Source organism: Urocitellus parryii, chromosome 6, assembly GCF_045843805.1.
Source record: "Urocitellus parryii isolate mUroPar1 chromosome 6, mUroPar1.hap1, whole genome shotgun sequence".
In the NCBI taxonomy this organism is placed as follows: domain Eukaryota; kingdom Metazoa; phylum Chordata; class Mammalia; order Rodentia; family Sciuridae; genus Urocitellus; species Urocitellus parryii.
The window spans coordinates 150,803,046-150,818,606 of record NC_135536.1 but is presented as its reverse complement, the minus strand read 5'-3'; the positions used below and the strand labels follow the sequence as shown (position 1 = coordinate 150,818,606).

Genomic DNA, 15,561 nt, shown 5'->3' with positions numbered 1-15,561 from the left:
TTTCATCATACTTATCAAAATAAAACATGATTTAAAATTTTTGGTTATTATAAAATATAATGTAGGTTTTACCACATACATCCTCTCTTAACCCTTCTGAATCTTTTTAATCCATTTCATTATTTGTATTATGAAATTTATATGTAACACACATACATACACATATACATACAAAGAGATGTACAAAAGAAGATAAAGAGCTTCATAATGTGTCACCAAGAAATACCCATGAATCCATCACCCTATTCAAGAAAGACATCACCTTAGAAGCTCTGCATCCCTTCTCCCCATGTCACCACTGACATTTGTGCAGACTAATCACTTCCTTGCTTTAAAAAATATTATTTTACCACCTAAGCATGCATCCCTAAACACTGTAACTTAGTGTTGTTTATTTTTGAACTTTTTCTATTCATACAGCATTTTGACTTTTTTCACTGCCATATACTATTCCATTCTGAGTAGGGGCTGCAATTTATTGTTGATACTGTTTCTAGCTTTTCACAGTAATGAATAATGCTATTATGAACATTCTTGTAATATGGCAATAAGTATGCATTTCTTCTGAATACCTGGGAATGGAATTTCCATGTGGGAATATATGTCCTAGTTTATACCTGTTACCCTGTTATCATTACTTATATTACCTCTTCATTTTCAGAAGTGTCTGGATTCTTTGTATATTAAATTATATGCACAATATACATTATGTGGTCACTCAAGTCCAAGGTGTTTTAATCTCAGTAGGCATTTTTGACTGAATAATCATTGGGGGTTGTCCTTAGTATTGGCGGGGGTTTAGCAGCAACCATTGGGTATTATTCTCTAGGTGCCAGCAGTGCTCTCCTCTCCCAAGTTGTAACAATCAAAAATATCACCAGACATTGCCTAATGCCCACTTGGCGTGAGAGACCTCTTGGTTTAGCCTGTAGGATATATTTATTTATTTATTATTTTTGTGCTAGGGATTTTGCCCAAAGGTGTCTTATCCCCAGGCTCTTTCAGTTTAGTTTAGTTTTGTTTTATGGTAAGTTTTTTTTTTTTTTTTGGTACTGGGGATATTGAGATCACCTAGTACCATTTATGAAAAAGATCCTCCTGGAAAAAAAGAAAAAGAAAAGCAAGTGTATGGGGCTGAGGATATAGCTCATTTGGTAGAGTGCTTACCTCGCATGCATAAGGCCCCGGGTTCAATCCCCAGCACCACCAAAAATAAATAAATAAATAAAACGATCCTCCTGGGGCTGGGGATGTGGCTCAAGGGGTAGCGCGCTCGCCTGGCATGCGTGCAGCCCGGGTTTGATCCTCAGCACCACATACCAACAAAGATGTTGTGTCCGCCGAGAACTAAAAAATAAATATTAAAAATTCTCTCTCTCTCTCTCTCTCTCTCTCTCTCTCTCTCTCTCTCTCTCTCCTTTCTCACTCTCTTTAAAAAAAAAAAAAAAGATCCTCCTGGATCCACCTACTCTATGCATGGTGCCACCTCTGACATAAATTGTATATTTCTGTATCTGTGGATTTTGGATGGGAGTTCTTTCTTCTCTCCTAGCACCAATTCCACTGTTATAATTACTTTAACTTTATCATAATGTCTGAACAAGCATTCCCATCTTGTTCTTTTTCAGGTATTTCAACTATTGACCATTTGCATTCCTGTGTAATTTTAGATTCAATCTGTCATTTTTGAGGGGATGGGGGGTTCCAGGGATTGAACTCAGGCACTCAATCACTGAGCCACATTCCCAGTCCTGCTTTATATTTTATTTAGAGACAGGGTCCAACATTGCTTACACTCTGCTTTTGCTGAGGCTGGCTTTGAACTCACAAACCTCCTGCCTCAGCCTCCTGAGCTGCTAGATTACAAGCATGCTCTACTGCACCTGCCTTCAAATTTTTTGAGTGAGACCGAGTTGAACATAGATCATTTGACATAGTTACAATATTGAATTGTTTGATCTGTTAATGTGGTATACACTCCATATATTTAGATCTTCTTTCATTTCAATGGTTTTTGGATAACAGATTTTTTTAAAAATTTCTTACATACATGACAATAGTTGAATGCATTACATTCATAATTATCCATTCACAGCACGATTTTCTTAACTCTGTATATAAAGTATGTTCACGCCAAATTATGCCATTATACAAGAACTCTTTTTTTTTGCAATACAATTCTTAATACACCTTTAACAGATTTTTAAAAAATTAAATAATAGATTACCAAGATCCATTTATTTTTCTTTTTCTTTTTTTCTTGTGGTGCTGGGGATTGAACCCAGGGCTTTGAACATGCAAGGAAAGTACTCTACCAACTGAGCTATATCCCCAGCCCTATGATACCTTTCTTATACCACAATGTTATCATTTTAAAGTATAAAATTCATTGGTTTTCAGTATATTTACAGAATTGTATATCCATTACTATCATTCTTTTCCAGAATATTTTCCTCACCCCCAAAAGAAACCATGTATTCTTCATCAGTTACTCCATAGTTTCTCCCTTTCAGTACTTAGAAATCACCAATCTACTTTTGTCTCTTTGCCTACTGTGGGTTTTTCATGAGTAGAATCATGGCAATATATAGCCTTCTACCTCTTACACTTAGTTTATATTTTCAAGGTTCATCTGTGTGGTAAAAAACGTTTCAGAACTTTATTTCTGTTTATGACTGAATACTGTTTTATTGTGTGGATATATATATCCATTCATCGGTTGATGCATACTTGGGTTGTTTTCTCAAAAGTATTTTTTAATTTTCAGAAATAGCATCAATGCTATTTTATAATTGTGTTTGTAATTCTGAAATGTTGTTTTTATGATGTTTCCAATCATAAATACAGGTTTATTATTAATATGTATAAACTTTTGAGAGCAGAGAGTTTTGTCATTTTGTTGAATGTTCCCTCCTAAGTATCCACAACAGTGCCAGGTTCATAGAACGCAATCAATAATTGCAGTGTAAAATGAATGAATGGCCATAATAGTGATCTACATTGGGATGTATATGCTGTTTCTGAAAGGCCGAGTATATAATTTGTGCAAGTTTTCTTATAACTTTATTAAATAACTGTATTTATATTTGCAGATAGAGTGGTTTAATCAGTATAAAAAGTCCCTTGCTACCTACATGAGGTCACTGGGAGGAGATGAAGGTTTGGACATCACACAGGATATGAAACCTCCAAAAAGTTTATATATTGAAGTATGTATAAATTTTTTTTTTTGTACCAGGAATTGAACCCAAGGGTGCGTAATGACTGAGCACATCCCGAGCCCTTTTTATTTAGAGATAGGTCTCACTAAGTTGCTTAGGACCTTGCTAATTTGCTCAGACTGGCTTTGAACTCATGATCCTCCTGCTTTAGCCCCTGAGCCACTGGGATTAGAGGCGTGTGGCATTGCACCTAGTATGTACATTTTTTAATGTATAGGTTGTGCTTCTTTTTGTCTAAGGTGAGGGAGAGGGATATGAATGAATACATGTTAGCTGCTACTTAAAAATAAAGGAAGCATAAGCCCAAACCAATAAAGTTGGGTGACCAATATGGGGATGGTAGCAATAAAATAGCTAAAATTCTGTGACCATACTTTGTTTTATAGTTTTATCTCTGGAACCATATGAATGTTTTACTTATTATGAAAACCAAATTTAATCAAAATGGAAACCCAGTCCCTATTCCACCTCCTCCACCCCTACCTGTGGAGATGCCAGGGATCAGAGGAATCCCTAAATTTTGAAAACAGTGAAACAAATGAACCTATCTTTGAAGTTGATAGATTAGACAAATAGGAATTATTTCTGTTTGGTTTTTAAACTTTTCCCCCTATTTTATTGCACTAAAATATACAAAACATAAATTTCATCATCTTAACCATCTTTTTTTTTGGTATCAGGGGTTGTACCCACTGAATCACATCCCTAGCCCTTTTTATTTTTTAGTTTGGAATAGGCTTTCAAAAATTGCTTAGGGCCTCCCTAAATTGCTGAGGCTGGCTTTGAACTTGTGATCCCTCTGCCTCAACCTCCCAAGCTGCTGGGATTACAGGCGTGTACCATCATGCCCGGCTTACCTATCCTTTAAGTATATAGTTCATAAAGTATTAAATGCTTTCATAATATTGTGCAGTCCATGTCGAGATTTCTTTTTGCCTCATAATACCGGAACTAAACCCACTAAACAGTAATACCCCAAATCTTCTCTCTTCCTAGCCCTTGCAAACCACCATCTACTTTGTCTTTTTTTTTTTAATATATTTATTTTTTAGTTTTTTTTTTTTTTAGGTGGACACAATATTTTTATGTGGTGTTGAGGATCGAACCCAGTGCCTCACGCATGCTAGGTGAGCACTCTACCACTGAGCCACAACCCCAGCCCCTACTTTGTCTTTATGATTTTAACTATTACGTTTCTTATAGAAGTGGAATCATAAAGTAATTGTCTTTTTGTGACAGGCTTATTGTGTAGCATAATGTTTTCAAGATTCATCCATTTTGTAGCATGTGTCAGAATTTCTTTCCTTTTTTAGGTCTTACTTAAAGTAATATTCCATTTTATGGGTAAACCATATTCCTTATCCATTTATCCATTGATGGATACTGTAATTCCAGGGAGATTGGGGAGGAGGTTTGTAAGTTTGAGGCCAGCCTGGGCCAGTGAAACCCTGTTTAAAAATAAGGGTTGGGGATGTATCTCAGTGCACTCTCAGTGGTGCCGATTCCCTGGCTTTCATCTTCAGTAAACGTACACACACACACACACACACACACACACACACAATTTGAGACCCTGCTTTCATTTCTTTTTGGTGTATACCCCAAAATAGAATTGCTGTGTCACATGGTGTTTAAACTTTGAGGAACTGCCGTACTGTTTTACAAGTGCTGTACCATTTTACATTCTCCTAATAATGCACGTAAGGTTTCAATTTCTCTTCATCCTCACCAAAATTTATATCATATTTTTCCCTTTTTAAAAAATTATGGTCATTCATAATTTTTTGTGAGAAATGTTATCTCATTTTTGGTTTGAGATGAATTTCTTTAATAATTAGTGATGTTGAGCATCTTTTCACGTTTCTTGGCTATTTATATGTCTGGAAAAATATCTTTTCAGGTTTCTTTGTCCATTTTGAATTGGGTTTACATTTTTGTTGAGTTTCAGGTTCTCTATAGTTTGGATAGTAATCCTTTTTCACATATATGATTTGCAAATATTTTCTCTTATTCTGTGGATTACCTTTTTAAGTTGTTAGTACTTTCTTCACATGCACAAAAGATTGGAGCTTCATGCCGTCCAGTTTGTCTGTGGTTGTTGTTGCTGCTTGTTCTTTTGGTGCTATATCCAAGAAATCATTGCCAAATCCAAAGTTGTACAGCTTCTGCCCTAAGTTTTCAAAGAGTTGTGCTTTAGGTCAATTTTTGTATTTGGTGTTATGTAATACTCCAACATTTCTTCTTTTTACGTCTTTCTTGAAAAGATTTTTCTTTCTGCATTGAATGGTCTTGGTACCCTTTTCATAAGACGATTCAAGAGTTTATTTTGGGGACTGGAGTTGTGGCTCAGCTTAGCACATGTAAGGCACTAGGTTTGATCCTCAGCCCCACATAAAAAAATAAAATAAAGATATTATGTCGACGTACAACTAAAAAGTATATATTAAAAAAAGAGTTTATTTTGTATTCTGTTCCATTGCTATGTGTGTGTTTTTATGCCAGAACTATGACTATTTTAATTATTGAAGTCTTGTAGTAGGTTTTGAAATCAGGAAATGAGACCCTAAAATTTGTTCTTTTTCAAGATTATTTTGGCTGTTTGAGGTCTCTAGAGATTTTATGGATTGATTTTTTTATTTGTCCAAAATATATCTTTGAAATTTTTATAAAAGTTATATTGAGATTTTAATAGGGGTTGTATTGACTCTGTAGATTGGTTTGAGTACTGTTTACCTCTTAATATTGTATCTTCTAATTCATGAACATGGGTGGTATATTCACTTACTATTATCTTCTTTAAATTCTTTCAGCAGTGATTAATAGTTTTCATTGACAAGCCTTTCATTTCCCTGGCTAAGTTAATTCCTAAGTATTGTATTCTTTTTCATGTTATATAAATGGGATTATTTTTGTAATTTCCTTTTTCATATTTTCATTGTTGGTGTATAGAAATGGAACTGAGGTTTGTGTGTTGTCTGTGTATCCTGATACTTTGCTAAATTCATTCACTAGTTACAGTTTTTTGTGTGTGTTGAAGCGATCTTTAAGGTTTTCTACATGTACAGTCATATCATCTATGGGCAGAAATAATTCTTTCTGTTGGTGTTTGTTTTTTGAGACAGGATCTTGCCAAATTGCTGAGGCTGATCTGGAATTTGTGGTCCTTCTGCCTTAGCAGCTGGGATTACAGAAGAACACTACCATGCTGAACTTCTTTCTAATTTAGATGCTTTTATTTTTTCTTGCCCAATTACTCATTTATACCTTCCAATTACATATTAAACAGAAGTGACAAAAGTGAGCATTCTTACACTGTTTCTGAACTTGGCAGAAAAGATTTCAGTCCTTCACAATTGATATGTTTGCTGTGGATTTTTTTTTCCTTTGCATTATTGGGGATCAGATCCAGGGGTGCTGTGCCACTGATTTGTACCCCAGCCCTTATTTATTTATTTATATCTTTATTTTATTTATTTTTGTGTGATGCTGAGGATCAAACCCAGGGCCTCGCACATGCTAAGGCGAGTGCTCTTAAAATTAATTAACTGATTTACTTATTTTGTGGTGCTGGGAATTGATCCCAGGGCCTCATGAATTCTAGGCAAGCATTCTACTATTGAGCCACATCCCCACCCCATTTTTAAAAATTTTATATTGAGATAGGGCACAAGGTCCTGAGGCTGGCCTCAAATTGACAATCCTCCTACCTCAGCCCCAGAGTTGCTGGGATCACAGGTGTGTACTATTGCACCTGGCTACTGCAGTGGATTTTTTTGTGTATGGCTTTTATTATGTTGACATAGTTTCCTTCTGTTCCTAGTTGGTTAAGTGTTTTTGTCATGAAAAGGTGTTGAATTTTGCCAAGTGCTTTTTCTCGTACATATGGAAGTGATTATGTAGTCCTTTTGGAGAATGAAGGATCAAAGTCATTTTGAAAGGTCATAAATTAGTAATACAGACTATCTCAGGGAAGCACCAGAGTTTATGAGGGAAACTTGTTATATAATTCCAGTTAACAAAAGCAGTAGGAATAAAAGATAGACCTAATGCCATTTTGTAACCCTAATGCTAGAAGAAAATAGTTACTTAATCTTTATGTGAATAGTTGGACTTTTATGATGGATAGTTATGGATAACACTTAGACCCGCTGATCATTTTTAAAATCCACAAAGGACCACTTATAAGAGGAAGTACAGGAAATGCCAAAATTCAAAACCTTGTCTGAAAAAAAAAACTCTAGACCTGTCTTCCAGTTTATAGGAAATTCAGGAAGAGGATCATGGTAAATGACCCACCAAAATCCACAACAAAATCTTGATTGTTGCAAGATGCATCAAACTACCCACTCAGTTTCTTCAACAGATAAATTGCCAGGAGGAAGGGAAAAAAAAGTTAAAAGAGGGAGGGAAACCTGTACATTAAGACCAAAAAAAAAAAAAAAACATGTATTCTGTAACTAAGTGAATTCTGATTTCAATCTAGAAACTTAAAAAATCATGAGACAATTGGGGACATTGGATATTTAATGACTATTTCAAGATATTAAAAAAGTGTTGAGATAGTAATGTAATTATGTTTTTAAAAAGAATTTTATTTTCTAGTAATAGATATGAAAATAATTCAAAAGTGAAGGAGGGAAACCTGTTTGGCCACATGTTAATTGTTTAAGCTAGTTGAAGTGAATATGGAGTATCATTAGTCTTTTTTACTTTTGAATGTGTTCAAGGTTTTCCATAAGTGACAAAAGTGAGCATTTGTACACTGTTTCTGAACTTGGCAGAAAAGATTTCAGTCCTTCACAATTGATATGTTTGCTGTGGATTTTTTTTGTCCAGTCTAGGGCTGGAGATGTAGTACAGTGGTGGAGCTTATGCTTAACACACATAGGCCCCCAACTCAGTCCCCAGCAATCTTCTCTCCATCCAAAGAGGAAAATAAAAGTCTGCTTAAAGAAATAAATAGGAGGTGGTGGAGATTTTTTAGAATAGTATTTCAAGGTTAAAATACTTTGGTAAGATTCTGGAGTAATCATAGGACATGGTGAAATTATCTGGAAAAGTATGAGACACTGAAGTTGGCTTTACTGGAAGGAAACAACATTTTTTTCTTTTCTTTCTTGTTTGTTTTTTGGTACTGGGAATTGATTGAACCCAGGGGTACTTTACCACTGAGCTAAGTGCCCAGCCCTTTTTTAAAATTTTGAAACAGGGTCTCAGTAAGTTGCTTAAAGCTTTGCTAAGTTGTTGAGCTGGCTTCAAACTTGGGAATCCGCTTCAGCCTCCTGAGTCAATGGGATTATAGGTGTGTGCTACTGTGCCCAGCAGTAGCAGTGTTTTGAAGCCAGTCCTAGTACTTAAGAATGAATACTAGTCTGTGTTCTTATAGAGGAGGAAAACTGTCCTGCTTATTTTCAGTGTCTCTTTACAGTTTTAAAGGTGATTATCAAAAGGCTACCTCACTTTTCCAAACAGGAAATTTTCCCAATTCTTGTCATGTGAGGCTGCATCTATTCCTTCATGGTGTACACTAAGAATTCCTAGGGAAGTCTGATGACCAGAGGAGATTGGAATAATCTGTTCTAAAAGTAGACATTTGGCAAACTCTGTCCTATTCTCAGGTATTGATAAAAATTTTATGGGTGTCTGGGCCAAGGACTTGAACAGAAAATTCTCAGAAGAGGATATACAGTCAATCAACAAATACATGAAAAAATGCTCACCATCTCTAGCAATCAGAGAAATGCAAATTAAAACTACTCTAAGATACCATCTCACTCCAATAAGAATGGCAACCATTATGAAGTCAAACAACAACAAGTGCTGGCGAGGATTCGGGGAAAAAGGTACACTCATACATTGCTGGTGGGACTGCAAATTGGTGCAGCCAATTTGGAAAGCAATATGGAGATTCCTTGGAAAGCTGGGAATGGAACCACCATTTGATCCAGCTATTCCCCTTCTTGGACTATACCCAAAAGACCTAAAAAGAGCATACTACAGGGACACAGCCACATCAATGTTTATAGCAGCACAATTCACAATAGCTAGAATGTGGAACCAACCAAGTTGCCCTTCAATAGATGAATGGATTAAAAATGTGGCATTTATACACAATGGAATATTACTCAGCACTAAAAAATAACAAGATCATGGCATTTGCAGGCAAATGGATGGCATTGGAGCAGATTATGCTAAGTGAAGTTAGCCAGTCCCTAAAAAACAAATGCTGAACGTCTTTTCTGGTATAAGGTGGGTGACTCAAAATGGGATAGGGAGGAAGAGCATGAGAAGAAGACTACCACTAAATGGGGAAGAGAGGTGGGAGGGAAAAAGAGGGAGAAGGAGAGTTGCATGGAAGATGGAAGGAGAACCTCATTGTTATACAGAATACATACATGATGTTGTGATGAGAAAAAGAAAAAAGTGTGTCACATTAAATTGGATAGACAGAAAGGATGGGAGAGGAGGGGAGGAGTAAGGAGGATAGGAAGGGCAGCAGAATAGAATAGACAATATGATTGATGTATGTACATTCCATGTATGTATTATATGTCAAAATACATTCTGCTGTCATGTATGACTAAAAAATGTAAAAATAAATCGTATGGAAAAAAATTTTATGGGTGAGAGCTACAAGAATCAGTCTGGAGGAGATCTAAACTTTTGGTAGGTAGATATTTCAAAAACTTACTTTTTCAGGATTTTCAGAGGGGAAAGGATCCAATGATATCTTCTTTATTCAGCTCCCTGGATGTTCTTGCTTTCAACATTAATACACATACACATTCAGAGATTTTGCCATTTTTCTTTTTCCCTATCAAAGCAGGACAATTAGAACCATGAGAATATCACAGTAGTAGCACCAGACCCAAGTATACAGAAAGGAAACAGATGGAAAGCCTAATATTTTACTCTGTAGGTATTCAGGTATTACCTGATTTCTTCTTGTTTACTACCTATTAAAAATATTTTAAGTTGGGTACAGTGGCATGAATCTGTAGTGTCAGCCATTTGGGAGGCTGAGGCAGGAGGATCACTTGAGTCCAGGAGTTCAGAATCATCCTGGGTAACATCTTAAAGAAAGAATGAAAAAACCAAAAAATTTAGATAAAGTATCAGGTTTTTTTTTTTTTTTTTTTTCTTTTAGGTGCGGTGTCTAAAAGACTATGGGGAATTTGAAGTTGATGATGATGGCACTTCGGTCCTTCTTAAAAAAAACAGCCAGGTATTTCTTGTCATTAGATATTTTACCTTGAATCTTGTTAAGAGTATTGAGTGTGGAAATGTAGAGTCAGTAGCAAAATAAATATCATTTTGTGATCACCTATACTTTAGGCATTATGTTTATTTTTTCTAAACATATTTAATATTAAGCATTTTCCAGGGAAATTATTTTTATGGGCCTTATGCTAGGTATACAGTAGATCATGATCTGGGGCTATTAAAATGTTGGATTTAGTTTCTGTCTTCAAATTATAAGTAGTAAAAAAAAGTTCCCATGCAATCATTTTCCTAATTATTTGGCAAACAATAATGACATAGATGAAGAATTTCTTAGTAATTTATATATAACTTTCTGTTTGAGCCTGGGAGCATTTTATCATTCAGCTATATCCCAGTCCCTTTTATTTTTGAGACAGGGTCTTGCTAAGTTTCTAAGGCTGGCTTCAAACTTGTTATCCTCCTGCCTCAGCGTCCTGAGTCATTGTGATTATAGGTGTGGGCTGTACCTGGCTAATATAACAATTTAATAGGGAAAGATTGAAGTTGTAAAATTATAACTGGAGCTAAATTTTTCTTTATAAAGCATGTTTCCTTAACAGTCTTCATATTTGATGGGTTCACATGAGCTAAGTTTATTTTTATGCTATTCCCATTTTGTGAAATCACAGTATATGAGTGATATTTGTGGCTTTTATAAGAGCCACTTTTTCTTTGTTGCCTGTCATCTTGGTACTGACCAGTTGAAAGTCTAAGGATACCAAAAGTCACTGGTGCTGACTAAGCCCAGGAGCAAAAAAATGTTTCAGGTCACATAATTCTTAGGCTTATTTCCCTAACAAGGTGAGTTGGTCTAGTTTACTGTTACTTTACAGCAATTGCCTCCTAAAACAAAGATTGAATATTTTAAAAACAGATTTTAAGGGTACCATAAAATCTTTGGTTGTTAAAGCAATTTCATTCCCATAACTCTTAGAGGTATGTACCAGTGAGTCAAAATCAAGTGATAAATTCATGCTGTCATAATAAAGACTGTATTTCTAGAGGATTCAGCAGGAAGTTGTAGTAAGAGCAAAGGTGTCCTCAGAAAGCAAGATATGTAAATGTAAAGATACCACTTCATCCCCAAACTGTCCTGTGGTTGAATCTGTTTCTTAGGCTTTATTTCTGATTGTGTGCTGTGTGCTGATTGTCTGCTGTGTGCTCAGGCAATGATTCCTTGGAACACTCATCTGCTCCTTGTGGACATATAAACAAAGCTTTCCTCTTTTGATACTTTTAACATTTTGTCTACCAGCTATCATCTTTCCCTCAACTGTGGAAATAGAGACATTAACATAAAAACATAACTGTATTTGAAACTTATTATCAACTATTTGATGCAAGGGGTTTCTAAAATGTCATACCAGGATAAGGATGTGGCTCAGTGATAGAGGTCTTGCCTACCATGTCTCTGGTTCAGTCCTCATCACTGAACAAGAAATTATAGTAAAATATATAAAACATAAAATTTATCATCTTAACTGTTTTGGTGGGCATAATAGCACATGCCTGTATTCCTAGTGACTTGGGAGACTGAGGCAAGAGTATTGCAAGTTCCAAACAATCAATAATTCAGACCATATCTAAAATTGATTGTCTACAGAATCTGTGGTGTACATCATCTATATAATGTAAACATTAATAGGAAAACATTTTCTTACCATAAGTTCTTTAATACTTGACAATATGGAAGGCATTTTTTAGATAATAATTGTTGGTCTTTGTGTCCCCATGACTGGTTTGGAAGAATTTGGTTCAGAGGTCTTTCATAAGGCCTTTGGGTTTGTGAGGTAGGATGTCCAGTGCAGTATCACTGAAATTACATTTTGCTTCTTGAGTAGTTTTGATTCACTATAGCTACAAGTGGTATCAATTTTAGTTGATTATAACAACAAATAAAGTTTAGCTTTTCATTACTTAGCTTTCAAAACATAATCAACTGCATTTTAATGATGCAAAATGTAATTGGAAAGGCATTTATGAGAATAAATATATATCAAGAGTACTACTTAAAAAATGTAATTTAAATTTTTTTCTCAAGTCACTTTTCTTACTCTTCTTCCTTTTACTCCCTTTCCTCTGTAGCACTTTTTGCCTCGATGGAAGTGTGAGCAGTTGATCAGACAAGGAGTTCTGGAGCATGTCTTGTCGTAACTGCGTCTTGTCATGACTGCGTCTCATGGTGACCACATGGGGAGGCTTTGCCAAGGATGAGGCTGAACACATTCCACAAAAATGTCTATACTTTAACTGCTCCTCCCCGCACTTCCCTCTTGGATTTAAAATTTACAGATAACTGTAAGATAACCAAAAAGAACTGGGGTTTGTTTAATGGTAGAGTGCTTGTCCCATACATGGGAGGTCCTGGGTTCCATTCCCAATACCTAAAATGTATTTTAAAAAAGGAATAGTTGGCCAAGGTGTATTAAGGACCTTTGTTTCTGTGTATATACCATTCCTTCTGCTCCTTTCTGGAAAAAAGCTGTATCTGGCCATAGGTGGTGGCACACGCCTGTAAGTAAACCCAGCTACTCAGGAGGCTGAGGCAGGAGGATTACAAGTTCAAGGCTAGCCTCAGCAACTTAGTGAGGCCCTAAGCAATTTAGTGAGACTGTGGATGTGGTTTGGTTCAGTGGTTCAGTGATAAAGTGCCTATGGGTGGAATCCCTGGTAACCCCCCTGAAAAAAAATTTTAAAAAAGTTCTTTCTATAATCAAAACATTCTCATTTTTGTTACAGTATGTTTTTATAAATGAAAAGAAATAAATATTCATAAGTTTGAATTTCTTTAAAATAAAGGGAGTTTCATGGCTGTACAGATAGAAGGCAGATCCTTATGAATATTGAGTGTTTTCTGGTAATATGTATTTTGTATGCCAGGGGTCCAAATTTCTGGAATACATGTTTCTAAATCACTTGAATAAAGATGATTTTCTAAAAATAAAATGTCAAGATCTGTAATAATGTAATGGCATACTAATTCATTGTATGATTATTTGGGAAGAAGAGAGGAAGGACACTATGGATATTGCTATTTCCAGCAAATTTCCCTTTTCTAGCCCCAATTTCTATGTCTCTTTCTAAAGCAGTAGGACTGATGCTCACTCACCATCTCAAAATAGGGGGTTAGCCACCCAGCCTGAGTCCTTATGTGAAATTAATGAATATCAGTTGAAAATTCAAAATTGTGGTATTTGTATCAATTTATATTGACAGACTCTCTGTAATTGTGACTGGAATTTTAAACATAAATCATTTTTTTCTTCTAAAGGTAATATGTATAGAGGTTAAAAAAGTAAAAACAGTACAATGTAGAAAATCGAAGATAAGGGCTGAGGATATAGCTCAGTGGTTCAAATCTCAGCACCACAAAAAATAAGAAATAAAGAAAAATAGTAGGTTAAGTTTCCCTTTTTTTATTAAATATTAACCGTCTTGTGTGGCCATTATTAGCTGTACTGTAGGTGGAGTACAATCCTATTTGTTTTGAAGTTTTTGTTTGTAAAGTGAATGGAACTATATTCATGGGTGTGTGTGTCTATACCTTGTCAGTGTTTTTTTTTTTTTTTTTAAGGTACTGAGGATTGAACCCAGAGGTACTGAGCCTCATCCACAGCCTTTTTAAAATATTTTATGTAGAGACAGTGTCTCACTGAGGTACTTAGGGCCTTGCTAAGTTGCTGATGCTGGCTTTGAAATCATGATCCTCCTGCTTTAGCCTCCCAAGCAATTGGATCACCAGTGTGTACCACCGAGCCCGGCCCTTGTCAGTGTTTTGAGTTATCTCTTTCTTTGAAACAAATCACCTGAAATGTGGTGGCTTTAAACCACATTATTTTATTTTCTCACATTTCTGTGACTTGAGTGGGCTCAGCTTGGCAGTTCTACAGAACTTGCTTGCAAGATTGCCTTCTGATGGTGGCCTGGCTGGGATGGCTCACTTTATCTGTGTGGTCTCATATTGTTCTCAAAAGTGGCAGGTTTCACCTGGCAGCTCAAGGTCCTCACAATTTAGACAGTGGAAGTGGGAGCTGTTTTTTGGAAGGCTGGGCGTGGTGCTACATTGCATTAGCACAGTCATAGACTACTCAGGTTCAATTAAAGGACCATGCAAACCACATGAAGCTGGAACACAGTGGTCACCAGACCCAGGTTTGGTGTCAGTATTCTTATGTGAAACGAGTGGGTGCGCATTCTGTTCTCCCCGACCCCCAGGTGCTGAGGATTGAATCTAAGGTCTTGTGTATTCTACTCAGGCACCTAAACCACTGAGCCACATCCTCATTCTCTTTTTGAGACAGAGTCTCACTGAGTTGATCAGGCTGGCCTGGAATTTGTGATCCTCTTGCCTCAGTTTCCTGAGTGATTGGGATTACAGATGTGTACCACTGTACCTGGCAAGAGTAGACTTTTTAAAATTTTGGTTAAATCCCATCTGTTTATTATTTAGTGTTGCATCTGTTGAACTCTTCCCACTAAGGTCACAATTTATTTCCTTTTTTCATCTGTATAAGAATGCCCAGGAGTTATAGTTTTTAAGTTTTACACTTAGGTCTATGATTCATTTTGAGTTACTTTTTATTTATGCTACAAGGTATGCTTCCAAGTTCACTTTTGTTTTCCTTTCCAGGTCCTATAGATCCAACTTTAACAGCGCCATTTGTTAAAAAGGCTATTCTTTCTCTGCTCTATTACCTTTGCATCTTTTTAAAAAATTGTGTATGTACTGGTTTATTTTTGGACCCTCAGATCTGTTCTGATATGTGAGCTGATATCTTAACAACTCTTTTGATCCAGAAATAAAGATTTCTTTCCATTATTTCTGTCTTCCATTTCTCTCAATAATTTGTAGTTTTCAGTTTACAGGTTTAGTATTACTTAGTTTTGGAACAGTATTTTAAATTTCAGATTCTAATTGTTAGTAAACAGAAAGAAAATTGTTGGGTTTGTATCCTGCTGTCTTGCTAAATTTATTTACTTTCATAGCTTTTTTTGTAGATCATTTTCCACATCCATAGTCATGTTTTCTTATGAAAGTTTTTACTCCTTCCTTTGTAATCAAAATACATTTATTTCT

General features: G+C 35.8%; 1 protein-coding gene across 3 annotated transcripts in view; it reads left to right on the top strand.

Annotated features, from left to right (window-relative positions):
• Positions 1-12,638, top strand: part of Gins1 (GINS complex subunit 1) — a 28,302-nt gene extending 15,664 nt beyond the window's left edge. For 2 of the 3 annotated variants that reach the window (XM_077800212.1, XM_026393057.2), the window contains 3 exons: positions 3,093-3,209; positions 10,369-10,446; positions 12,570-12,638. In XM_077800212.1, coding sequence (XP_077656338.1) covers positions 3,093-3,209; positions 10,369-10,446; positions 12,570-12,638 — 264 coding nt within the window. The remainder of the gene's footprint in view (positions 1-3,092; positions 3,210-10,368; positions 10,447-12,569) is intronic. The other variant, XM_077800211.1, reaches the window with a different exon arrangement.
• The last annotated feature ends 2,923 nt before the right edge of the window (positions 12,639-15,561 follow it).